The sequence below is a fragment of the Callionymus lyra genome, chromosome 11 (genome assembly GCF_982586985.1).
Source record: "Callionymus lyra chromosome 11, fCalLyr1.hap1.1, whole genome shotgun sequence".
NCBI lineage: Eukaryota > Metazoa > Chordata > Actinopteri > Syngnathiformes > Callionymidae > Callionymus > Callionymus lyra.
In genome coordinates, this window is record NC_141828.1 from 10,040,085 (window position 1) to 10,054,036 (window position 13,952).

Genomic DNA, 13,952 nt, shown 5'->3' on the forward strand with positions numbered 1-13,952 from the left:
TATTCTGCTGCTATCTTGACCTATAAGGATGCCAATTTTCAAGCTACGCTAAAGAACAGCTTCTGCTGTGACTGGTCAAACATCGAGGTTTGTCACCGCGTGTCATCAAACCCGGAAGTCTTTACCTACAAGGAACTTGTTGTTTAAACAAAGCGGGCGTGATTACAGCTGGCTGGAGAAGGAGTGAAGCCATTGTTGCGTCATAATGGACTCCACTCTCGTAACCTCTTGTTTGCTGAGATTTCAGAAGGGGGAGAACTTTATAAAGTAATAAGTTCGAAACATGGTCATGATGAGGAACTTACCGCATCTTGGAGAGGAAGATTTCAACATTTCAAATATGTGAGTCAAGAACAAAGTGCAAATAAAAAGAGCAAAGTGCAAAGAGAAAACAAAGTGCAAATATAAAGACCTGGAAGGATACAAACATAGAAGTAAGTAAGTAAGTAATATTTATTTATATAGCGCTTTTTCGAGACCAGGGTCACAAAGCGCATAAACATTCAAAACAATACTCAAAAAAGTACATACTTTAAAGATCAAGATAATACTGATAACACAACAGGAGTTCGAGAAATTCAAGGAAAAGCCTGAACAAATAGAAACGTCTTAAGATGTTTCTTAACAACATCATCCTTCACCCCACTCATGCCCCCAAACTCTGAGTCCCTTGCACGAGCCAAGCCCTCAAGTTCCTGAGTCTATTAGTGTTGCATCATGGGTGGAGAATTTGTGCTCCATCTGCTTCTCTTCTCACTGTCATCATCCATGATGGACAGTAGTTTGTCGAGTTATCTCCTCTCTGCAACTGTCACCAGTGAGTCCAGCTTCATGCCAAGCTGTAAGCTTTTTTCCTACTTCTACCTTAAATATATAGGAAATTCTGATCGGCCATTTTGAGTTTCCACTCACTCTAGATCGGAGATTGACCTACTTTATAGACAAGACCTGAGCGACGTGAAGGAAGTCATTTAAGTATCGGATTGAACCCCTTGAGTGTGAGTTGCCAAATTTGGCGTTTGGTAGTATCTTCCCATTTTCCAGAATTTAAAAAAAACACTAGGATATATGAAATGGAGACCCACAGATGGCGTCTTGATGCCGACTTATGTTCTTGCTGGAATGACCTCTTGTTGAGGAAGCTTGGTGCTTGCTACCCCGGGGAATCGGGTTGCGAGAGACTGTTGACTTAGTTAGACCTCGTAGGGCTGTTTGCAGTTTGCACAGGGCACCATGGGTAAGTACCAGCTTAAAGTCTCCTGCATTCCACTTGAGGAACAAGACTATTGAAGTATTGAAGGGAATTTATGAAAAGAATATATAGAATGTGAAGCAGAATCTCTTCTTAATCAAGTGCAAATTCAAAAAGTCGTTTTTCTTCTCAAATTTAAGTTTTGTTGTAAATTCTTCTTTTAATCTTCAAATAAAGGAAGGAACTCGGTAGAAAAGACAAATCAGGGATCTTGAGTTCTCATTTTTGTGATTAGTTGTAATTCATGAGAACACAGAAAATGGATTTTTCAATGATTCAACCGTGGACTGCAGCAGACAGAAACCATCAGGGATGTTTTATACTTTCAGATTGCAGCCCTGTTTTCCTCTCACCTCAGGTGGAGTGACACGACCAGGACACGTCAAAGCTTCTCCTGCGTCACTGAATCCTAAATTTCCTCAAACACACAAACACACAAGCTCGAAGCAACAGAAACACATGAAGGCAAACGCATGACCACGCGTCACACACACACACGAATAAGAGCGTCTCAGAAAACGGAACGATGATTTCTAATAAGAGGTTTTGCCCACCTCTTTCTGTCTTCTCTGCTGCTTTGATCTCAGCACCTCACCCTCCGTGTTCCTGTAAGCCTCCAAGTATAAATCCTCCCCCTCTTCTTCCCTTCTTCCCTCACCCCTCATCCCTCCACCACCACCTCTCTGCCTCCCGCACTGCGAGACTCCAGGATGTTATTTAAGTCAAGGACAGCATTAGCATGACGATCACAGCCTTTCTATCTTGAATCATCTCCGCCGAGGCTGTGTTTTTGTTGAGATTCAACACGTGGCTGAAGGTGTGGCGCCTTCCTCGCCACGAAAGCTAGAAAGACTTTTTGCAATTGCGTCAGACAAACGCAAGAAAAAAAGCGTCAGGACCGACCGTACACCTTGGGGCGAACTGTCTCTTCTTGGCGAAGACAAAAGCGTCTTTTCACGAGCGAGGGGGGGAGAGAGGGGCCATCAAAGAGACTCCCAAATCACAGCCTGGATCATACATGTGCACATCTCTGGAAATCAGAGCAGACCGTACGTGTGAATAATCTGCTTTTCGGTCCAGATCGGATAACTCATCCCCATGAAAGATTCAGACTCATAGACTTTTTTTTTTTTTTATAAATCCAGGCTGTCATCAGCAATTTGTTCTTTGGCTCTGAGGTTTGGTGACGTCCTGCTTCAAAAGCTCTCACGCAAGGTGACCTCATGGCAGCATGAGCAGACCACCTTAAACTGAGTGAATTGTACGCCCACACCCACGCCATTCATGTTTATTCATCTGTCAGCAAAATAACTCAAACACGGATGTATATTTTTCAGGAAATGTTCATATTAACATATATTAGAAAAATGATGTCATAACACGATCTGGAGCTTATATTCCATGTCTCCATTCCAGTCTTCTCTTTTAGACTGTTTTAATAGTTTATGTTGGTGTCTTAACAAGAAGGAGATGACTGGCCTGTAGTTAATACAAAACTCTGCAGCGAGAATTCTGACCTGCTCTAGTAGAAGAACTCACATTTCCCGGATCCTTAAAACTCTTCACTGGCTGCCAGTTTCTTTCCGGATCAATTTTAAAATTCTGGTTCTTACTTTCAGATCTATTCATGGTCAGGCTCCTCCTTACATCACTGATCTTATCCAGCCTTACACCCCAGCTCGGGCTCTGAGGTCTGTGGATCAGAATCTATTGATGGTTCCTAAACACGGTTCAGGGCAAGAGGAGTGAAATCCTTCCAGACTGTTGCTCCTAAGCTTTGGAACGATCTTCCTCTATGTTTGATGATCTACTGACTCCTTCAAGAAACATCTTAAGACATTTTTATTTGTGCTTTTTCCTATTTTCTGGGACTGAATTCTGAAGTTTTTCTGAATTACCATCTGGATCCTGGTCGAGTATTTTGAAGGACATGTGACTCGATTTCACAGAAAAAGCATCTTTATTTGATTGCGTTGTTTCTTTTTCATGCTTCCAGTGTGTGTTGTGCGACCTTCTGTTCTGTCCTCTCTATCGCTAGTAGTAGTAGTAAGACTGCGCGTCTCTCCAACAAAGAGCTAATATAACATTATAAAACAAAACATACAGAAACAACATAAGAACAGACTGATCATGACAGATGATTAGAGATTTGTTTTAAAACCTTAAGACCTTAAAACCAGGTCTCGGGCTTCTTTTTAAACAAGGGGTCCCTAACCTTTTTTTCAATTGCAGACTGGTTTAATGCATTGAATTAACGGAACAACATTTAAAAACAAATCACATAACGTTTCTATTTCACTCATTTTCACTAGTTTACATGTTTGTTTGTTTTTTAAGTAAACTTGACCAAAACGCATGACTTGGATGTCAAGAGCCACAGGCTGATGTTATTTCGGAAAATTAGATAATTTTTTATTCAAAACAAAACTCCTTTTAGCAAGTTATAATTAATAGAACAGAAATTATTTCATGTTTTGGTTGGAAACCACTTGTTTGAATCACCCTCAGTGATGTGACCATATTACAGAGACGATCATTCTCTTACAATCATCTGAGGTAATTGTAAACGTATTATACCTGTAGGGCAATGATACAATGGTCCCTTGTATAATGCAGGGGTCATGCAATGAAACTCATAATCCCTCTTTATTCCTCTTTTTGAAACTTTTCCAGGTTGAAGGTTCCAGGGTTGAGTCAGTACTTGGGTGACTTATGTCTGTCTGTCAAATTGAGCCTGAGATACCTGGGTGTTGTATTTGACAAAGACACGTTTCTAGTTCAACACTGCAGAAAACAGACCTGAAACGGTTTCCTTCAACTGAGAAAAGTATTTTATAATCCATGCATTTGTGTCTTCTCGTCTGGACTAATCTTACAGTTTATTTTTCGTGTCTGAACAAGAAGGAGGAGATGAAGTTTGCAGTCAGGGCTACCGCAGTGATAATGCAAGTTGCTTTGCTACAGAAAAACCCATCCTTGCTTTCCCAGGGCAGACTTCACTGTAGTTAGTTTGCCTGCCGGGCGGAGAGAGAGAGGATGCTAATGCGATGCAGAGGGGGCTGCAGACGCCGCGGCGAAGCTAACGCAGCTCTTTGGTTTGTTCACTTGTGATCGTTATGTTTTGCATCTGCAATAAAAAAGAAAAAAAAGAAAGTTTTGCCTCCCAGCCCTTTCTCGGCTCCCACTTCCATCCTGGCGAAGTTAAAACCCTCAACCTATTTTACTCGGCTCAACCCCATTCTGCTACTTCACAGTCTGAAATCCTTACCTGGATCTCTGTGATGTGACAATCGGAAGTGTCTTCCAGACGTCTGGGTGAGTGGCACATCTGATTATTGCCCCCCCCCCGCCCCCCCGCTGTGCCACTGAAATATTCTTTATGCGTCAAACATTTTTTGAGGCATGTTGTGTGCCAGCGACCCAGTCAGGTAAGTGAACAGAACGTCGCTCCGGAAGTCAAAGATGTCGTTTCCTATATATCGAAGAGCTGCCAATCTGTGTACGTCTGCTGTTTGACCCCCCCCTCGTCCTTGCTGCCTCACTTTGTTATTTATAGCTGCCTTCAATGGTGACGCAACTCCGGAGCATGTGATAGCTTTAATGCAACAATCCTCCGGATTAAAGGGACCTTAAGAGGCTGCTGCAGACTGTAACATTCACGCTGAAAGAGACAGACAGATACCACCGCCCCCCCCCCCCCAACCCAGTCTGTGGAGAGAGGGAGGAAGACACAATAAGGGGGACATTTGGTCCAAGTTAGAGGGTGATGATGGAGCTCATTATTTGGTCGGGATTAACAGCACACATGGAGTACATGTGATGTAAGAGTCAAGTCGGGGATGTGACTGTCTCTTATGTTTGATCTGTTTACTTGCATCATTCGTCTCATTTTCACTGTTTTTGTTCTGTAACAACTGCAATATCCTTTTATGTTTCTATTAAACTCTCAAAGAACTGACTTAATCAGCAGAAAAGTGTATTCATAAATAACAGGGTAAAATCAGTTTTTTATCTTCTTCGCAGATGGAATTTATTTTAATAATAATAATAATAATTTAATTGTTTTTTGTTTTCTTTAATCAACAGGACTCATTTAATTCTGTTTTTTTATAATTATTAAACCTTTCATGACCATTTTTGAGAGTAAGTATTTGAAAAGAAAATAATATTTGAACAATTTTTCGATTTTTTTTATTTTTTTATATATATGTTTAATTATCCAAAAGTATATGTTTCGACTCAAATTGTAATACATAAATAATACAATCCAACACTATACTTTTACTATTCTTTTCTTTTCAAATCTTCCTACATATGTTATAACTTGGTTCAAAATAAAAAGTAGATTAATGTTAATGCTGTTATAAATATGAAAGTGTGAGTCTTCAGATACTAGAAGTAGAACCGACAGAAGACAACTGTATATTTACTAATGATTGAGCCTCAAAAATGAAAAGACAATATTCAACTCGTACAGTTGAAGTTAGTTTGGTAAATGCTCATTTTCTTCAGCCTGCGACTTTGTTTGCTGAAAGATTTTGGCCCCTTGTATGATTGAGTTTGACAAACGTGGTCTACAGGTGCTATGTTCTTCTAGAAGACAAATCCTGCAGGATTGTGGGTAAAAATATATATTTCCCAGGTAACCCATCCAACACATTTATGTAGTTTCTGCTGACAAAAGACTTCTTGCAAGTATCGGTATCATCTGACAACATATTAAATCACCATTGAACTTAATAAATACGTTTATAAATGAAAGAAATATGCTTTTTTTTAATGTTGTTTTTAGTGACCCCTGTATGTTAGAAGTGTAACTGCAATGCAATAAAGTCACTGATGTGCCATCAACAAATACAGCTTGTTCGTTCCAGTGTAGTTCATCATGGTAAATAATGTAGCATTAAATAAGATACAGTAATAAATAAGGTGAACATGTATCTTATTCGATCCTGCACACTGTACCTTTAAATCGTTTTTTTTTTTTTAATTTACCTTCGACACCTGCTATAAACTTTTTATTTTCAAGTCTTTTCACTGCTTTTTTCGCCTCTCATCTGTCGACTCCAATAATAGATAAAGTAAATGTAAAAAAAATGTATGACCTTAATCCTTAAATAGATTTTGAGTTTCCTTAAATACAGTCCATGTGAGCTCACAGCTGGAAAGTTGTGTTTTCCTTCTGAGGATCCTCACTTGAAACCTCGACCTCACGTGTTGTAGATGTGTCTTTTATCATCAGTTTGTTGATGGACTGTCGACAATCCCCTCCTCACTCAGTCATCCCCACTGGAATCGAGGTCCTCCGAGGACGCTGGGAGTTATTTTCTTCATCCAGATTAAGAAACAAGACCGAGACATTTGCTCTAATGTGATTTTTGGGATATAAATATAGTGGCATTGAGAGCTGTGTTGGTGGATGAGCAGCTACTGTATCGCATCCCAACGTCACACGCTGTCGTTGATCTACTCTCTGCTCTCAAGACGGCAGTGACATCTAGCGGTTGAGACGAGTCATTGACTTAGATAGACGCAATGGAAATGGAATATTTGGAAAATCATAAAAACTAACTACTACTTTTTTCACTAAGAAGACACGAACTAAATGATGAGGTATAACTTCAGTATAGTTTTAAAAGATCATGTTGAAATGACAGCTAACAAACTTGTTTTTATTTTTTATTAAATGTTTATTTATTTATTGTTCAACTTAAAATACACATAGATGAAATTTAATTAATCATCATAATTGTATTTGTCATTGAGTATTTCTGGTCCCTATATATCCGACCCCATTCTCAAGAAATTATGATACATTTATAAGGCTTTATAGAGATTATTATTATTATTATTTATGTATAAAAAAAAACTTTATAAACTGTCATAAGTTACCATGTATCGTTATGGACTGATATGAAAGCATTATGACGTTCATCATGTATTATAACCAAGACCAAATGTCTAAAATGTTAATAAATATCATTTTTAAATGTAAATGTTTAAATATATTATATTATAACTGTTGTTGTATCCTAACAGACGACGTTTCCCTTTACTTCTTATTCAATCATATTAAGCCTCATTTTTTTAATTGTTAGTAGTGATGGTCTGATGAAGCTTCATGAAGCAGTGTCATGTTGTATAGGGGTCAGTAGGTGGCGCCATTAGTTAAAAATGATGTTTTTCATTAGAACAGTTGTTAAACACAAAGAAAAATAGTGCAGAGACCGCCATCTAGTGGACTCTGAAAATATTGACACTGCTTCATGAAGCTTCATCAGACCATCACTACAAAAAAGATCACAACAAAACATAAGAACATATATTAACAATTACTTGAAGATTATAGTTGACTAAGACTAGATAGAAAATGTATCATAGAAGTCCCCTCATTTCAAAAATGTATTTTGTAAAGCTAAATATTTGTTTCTTTTCAAACATGATCAGATATGATTCTGGTGGGTAAGATTTGAAACACAGGCCAGTTGATGATCCAATGCCACAAAGGTTTGTGAATCCTACTCCTCTTCAGAATCATGCATTTCTTACAGTATTGAGAAAAACAAAAGCTACTTTCAAAATGAGAGGTCAAATCCAAAGTGTTCTTAAATATTCACAAGCTTGCCCAAGGGTCAGTGTCAGTGGGAAGTCAGGAGGGAAGTTTTGGTTCTGAATGATCTCTGCCTTCTCCAAGCTTGAGGGGCCAGATCTTATCTCATGTGGCCAAAGATCTAAATTAAAAATAATTGGTTAGAAAATGATTTTTAATGGGAATTTAAATAACATATTTGCTTGCCAAAAGAGGTGCAGATGGAAGAGAACTCCATGAAAGATAGGACACCAGCTGCGCTTTAAGAACAGTTACGAGCCGGAGACGCCGTTGAAGAAGGATAATTTATGTGCGGTGACACATTCTGTTGTTGCTTCCTGTGATACAGGACAGACTGAGGTGCTACATTAGAATAAAACGTGAATAATATTTGAAGAACCAACTTTCAGCTCCTTTGTTAAAAAATGAGAAACATATTTTGAATTTTATTATTGCCTTTTTAAATCATCAAATCTGCCAAGTGTTCAGAGTTATCCTCTCACTTTTAGACACTTCAATAGCTTTGATTTTCGTGACCCTCTTTGGGGCGAAGCCATGAATATGAGTCGGACTGTAACGCGTCAGGTGGCTCTGCAGCTGTTCCCTCCGCCCCTGTTGCAGAGATTGTGCCGCTGCATTGTTTTTGTCTCGAGGCCGGATGAATATTCATTTTTATTCTTTTTTTTTTTTTCTTATTCATTTCTATGCCCGAGTGCCTTCTCGTCGGCACCCTCCACCACGCACACGCCCACGCGTTCGCGCTCATAACAAGTTCGCGCAGACAATGCTATGTGAATACAGATACGGATGTATTTTTGGATCCAGCTCAGAGCTTAATTCTCCACGTCCCAGTGAAAAAAAAAAATGGTTGATGTGAGACGAGGACAGGTCGTAGAGAAAGTAAAACAGAAATGATCTAATTTCCGCTGTGTTGACTATTACTGTCTTGGTAAGTTTTTTTTTTTGCGCACGGTACTGCATATATTATACTTCAATACCATAAAACGTAGTGGTAGACACTCCTTACTAGTGATGGTCTGATGAAGCTTCATGAATCAGTGTCATGTTGTTTAGAGGTCAGTAGGTGGCGCCATCAGTTTAAAAATGATGTTTCATTAGAACAGTTGTTCAAAACAAAGAAAAATAGTGCTGAGGCCGCCATCTAGTGGACTCTGAAAATAATGACACTGTTTTATGAAGCTTCATCAGAACATCACTATAAAATAATGCATCCACCTTACTATCCATCCATCCATCCATCCATCCATCCATCCATCCATCCATCCATCCATCCATCCATCCATCCATCCATCCATCCATCCATCCATCCATCCATCCATCCATCCATCCATCCATCCATCCATCCATCCATCCATCCATCCATCCATCCATCCATCCATCCATCCATCCATCCATCCATCCATCCATCCATCCATCCATCCATCCATCCATCCATCCCCCTCTCTCTCTATCTTTTTTTTGGATGCTTTTTTTTAGCAGACAAAGTTATTGAATCAAATCCTGTGTTTCTCCACTTCATGGTAGGCTGTGTTTTAGTTCCTGCAATGAGCTTCTTGGCAGAGGTATGTGGAGTCGCAGTGCCTCTCTAATGTATGTTATTGATGCTTTCCATTAAACCTCAAGCTTTAAATCTCGACTGCACCAAAGTGTCTGATGTGATCACGGAGGAGAAACGAAAACCTCTACTGAACACAATTTTAAATGTTGAACATATTTAATAAAAATAACTTTATTGATAGCACTGTGGTTGAAATTCAAGTCCTAGGAATGAGCATAATTTGGTTCATGATTTTTGAAAAGAGTAGGTTTAAAATTTTGATTTTGCAATGTTCCGTGAAATATGAACCAGAAAATGTTTTTTAAGCAAATATAATAATTGCAGAAAATCTGTTATTGATGTGTTGATTATTTGTGCAATTATTATTTTTATTTACAAACAACAAAGAACATTGAGCTTGATTCTTGTATGTAGCAGTTTAATGATCTTGTCTTTGTTTAATTAGTAATCCGTCCCTTGTTCTTCCACTAGAAAAAAAGCCCTGCTATACTCTTGAACAAAAAGTGCCTGAAGCAAGAAGTTGAAAAATGTGCAGGTAATTGATTAGAAAGGAAGAGAAAAGTGTTGGAGGTGTTTAACCGAAGACATGAATCCTTGTACAAACAGATCATTTCTGGTGACAACAAGGAGCTCTTTCCCATTAGTGGCTAATGTTCCTGAAGATGAAATAGCTTTTGATGGCATCGCTTAGTCGGGTCTTGTTCCAAAGTCAACATGGATCACATGCGACTTCTTTTGTCTAATAAGTCTTTGGAATAATTGGCTGCAAAACGTATGATCACATTATCGGGCCTGGCTGCTGCAGAAAGAAAAGGAGTGTTTTCCCATTATCTCGACGTGCCAGAGGGATGAGCAGTCAACAAATCTAATAGTGATTCTGCTCCGCCATGGCCAGACGCTTCTCTATCACTGCTCAGCAGCCCCCGAGCACACATGGAATAAAAGCAATCTCACTCCTCGACACGCCGGGCTCAGCCGGCGCCCAGACAGTCCGCTCATCAACACTCGGAAAACAACACGAGATGATATTCAAATGGAGTCGCCACTTACGACAAACACTATTGATCCGGGACGAGTCCGGAACGCCGTGTTTGTGTTCGAAAACATGGCGTGGAGAACACATGTGGACCATTTGTTTTGTCAAACAAAGATATTCAATGAAAAAAATGAGGACATGTTGTGTTTACAGCTCACAGTCATCAATCAAGATCTTGGTGTGCGTGTGTTTGTTAGTTGTTTGTTTTTACGTATTCAAGATGTTGATTGCATCTGCCAAGAATCTGATTTCACATGGATTTGTAAAATAATTTCAAAGGCAAAAAGAAAAAAAATCATATCATGGCCTATGATGTGTTGATGAAGCTTCATGAAGCAGTGTCATTATTTTCAGAGTCCACCAGATGGCGTCTCTGCACTATTTTCCTTTTGTTTTGAACAACTGTTCTAATAAAACATCATTTTTAAACTGATGGCGCCACCTACTGACCTCTAAACAACAAGACACTGTTTCATAAAGCTTCATCAGCACAAACCAATGATGGAATGAGCTGCCCACATTACTCCAGCCCTAGATCACTTCAAAAAATGATTGTTTACAAGTTGTTACGCATTTTTATGACTTTCTATCGATCCGTCTGTACATCTGTGGACTTACTTAGTATGAATCAGTGACGTTTTATATCATATAAGTATAATATCTCAAGATTAAACTGTAAGTATACTGCATCAATTTTAGTATAAAATAAATATAACATAGTAAACTTGAAAATACTTGTTTTTTCTAAGGAATGCTAAAAGTAGAAGTACTGATTTGGTACTACTACAAACTCAATTGGAACATATGAAGTTCACATTCAATTATATTCACCTCTATATTAAAATTGTACTAGGGAATACACTTATCTATAGTATAGTTTACAGAAGTATATTCAAAGTACACTATTCTCTATACCAGGGATATACCTCAAGTTCATATTTTGGTAAAATCAATACTATATTATATTATATATATATATTAATTCAACAGATTCTTGCATTTGGACGTATGTTACTTATTTCTGTCTCTATAGATACATCGACATCAAAGGCAAGACGGACAAGGACACGATCATGTTTGCTTATTTCTACTGCCAAACTATTATGAAAGAACTAGAACTTGATCAATAAAAAGGGCAAGTCTGTGTTGTGCCTTTAAGGCATGTGAGGGTAATGTAAATTTGCAGCCTTGGATAGGTTTGATAGGTACTGACCACTGCAAACTAGGTAAAGTAACTGGGTACGACTAACTACAAACTTATGTCTGAATGTCTGTCCGTGCATCTGTTACGCTCAGGATTGTTATTGTCACAAGTCCTCCTGATCAGGAGAGGGCGCTGTGGTTAGTAATGTATGTAATTTTCTGCTCACTTTTTGGTTTGTATATTTTAAATGATAAATGATAATATCAACATTTAAACAAGTATAAACATATCTAAGGTTTTTGTATCAACTAATTTAGTATATTAGTAATATAGTTAGTATAATACTGGACCTGGTATTGGTTGCTGGTTGCAAGGACTGTCTCATATGTTTACATTGGCAACAAAGATGGCTGCCTTGGTGCTTGATAATTTGTTTCTTTTGTCTTGTGTTTGGTATACAGTACAGGGCAAACGTTTGGACACAGCTTCTCATTTCTTCTTTTTTTTTCATGATTTCTAAATAATAGATAATCACTGAAGGCATCACAACTATGAACACATGCAGAATTATGTATCAATATATTCTTGTTTCTTTAAAGTAGCCACCTTTTTCTCAGATGTCTGCTATGCTGACTTTTGCCCTTATTTTGATGCCCTTCAAAATAAAGTCACCTGACAGGTGTGTCCAGCATTACTTCTTGAGAATGTTTATGTATTAATGAGGTTGGGACAGTTGGACTAGTTGTCTTTTGCACAAGTCAAGTTTATACATCACTATTGAACAACCGTATCATTCATTTAATAAACCAATCAGCTGCATAAAAAGAAATTAATGACCATTTTTACTTTAGGAAATTAAATATCAGTCAGTCTGGAAAATTGCGACAACAAAACAACTTTGATTGAGCTCAGAACCTGTGTCCAAACTTTTGGCCTGGACTGTATTTTATTATTTTATTCTGTACTGCCACCACAAAACAAAATTCTGTTGTTGTGTTTACAACACTCACGATAAAAGTTTCTGATCTGATCAAGATTACACCGAAGGACAAAGAAAAGTGTCTTGAAAGAATTTGGGACCCTTTTCTGGGGGGGAATATCATGGAATATCAATTATCATAAAGAAAGACTTGTCACATCTATTGGAGAAACTGAATTAAGGACAACATGTATATGTAATGGGTGTCCTTGCTGTGATGAATGCAAAGTGTTTTCTTTGTGTTTTCTTTTATTTATCTATTCATTTATTTGGGGGTGGAGGCTTTGTTAGTTTTTGGTTTTATCTGTCAGATGAACATTTTTGTCTGATGTTATGTAACAATCTTAAAACTTCGATAAAAATATGTTAAAAAACAAATAAATAAATAAAAAGAGTGACAGTATGAAGACGTCATGGCATTAGATATGTCTTGTGTTTTTCTTGTATTATATACGTATTTATCCCTAGTTGATATGTTATATATTCAATTTTATTGCACTATTTATTAGGACATGGTCATTAGTTTAAGCTTGTATCTTGTTTATCTTATTAAAAAGAATGTTCGTCTCAAAGGGGAGGAAATCGTAGATCCCCGCTAATAAGTCACGACGAGTAATGGTGGATGAAGAGCTGTGTAAACTGCGGATTATGAGGAACACAGGAGATAATAACTCGGTAATGAATGAGTCAGAGGAGGTGTCTGGAGGAGGAGGTGTCTGGAGGAGGAGGCGTGCAGCCAACTGTGGCTCCTCTCCTCCAGAAGATTCCCACAGATCTGCTGTCGCCTCCTCCTGCGGGGGTGTGGTAGCCATGGCAGCCCCGACACCGATGCTCAACAACACCGCCCCCCTCCATGGATGGTGCAGTCATGCGCACTCCTTCATCTCCTGCTCTTTTTTCTTCTTCTTCTTCTTATCTGCTGGTCCCGCAGTGACCATCGACGGAGCCGCAGCATCGCAGTCCTGCTGATCTTCACATGGTGGGGATGTGAGTGGAGGAGATGGAGACCGGTGTGAGTGATGCGGGTCCATTCCTGAGGTCTGGAGGCGAGGAGAGGGATCCATGTTTTGATGGGGAACACCTGCCTCCGCTGCTGGAAGATGAGGTGAGTTCGTCACATGACTCGTCGTCCATCAGTTAAGAAACCTCAGAGTGAATCAGACGAAAGAGAACTTTGTTCGAACGTCAACAGAGCTATAGTTAACTTTTCCTCTGTGAAGGGATCTAAGAAAGGTTCTGGTCAATTTAAAAGCTTTGGAGGATTCTTAAAATCTATTAAAAAACATCTTAAAAAAGATCAAAACTGTTCATTGAAGTACCATGAAGTTTATGGTGGATTATCATTGTATGAATCTAGACGTTGTTATGTCATT

At 38.5% G+C, this 13,952-nt stretch overlaps 1 protein-coding gene across 1 annotated transcript in view; it reads left to right on the forward strand.

Moving 5' to 3' along the window:
- Positions 1–13,534: 13,534 nt before the first annotated feature.
- kndc1 (kinase non-catalytic C-lobe domain containing 1) overlaps positions 13,535–13,952 on the forward strand; it is a 45,054-nt gene continuing 44,636 nt past the window's right edge. The window contains exon 1 of the mRNA XM_087802299.1: positions 13,535–13,684. Coding sequence (XP_087658425.1) covers positions 13,580–13,684 — 105 coding nt within the window. The 5' untranslated portion in view covers positions 13,535–13,579. The remainder of the gene's footprint in view (positions 13,685–13,952) is intronic.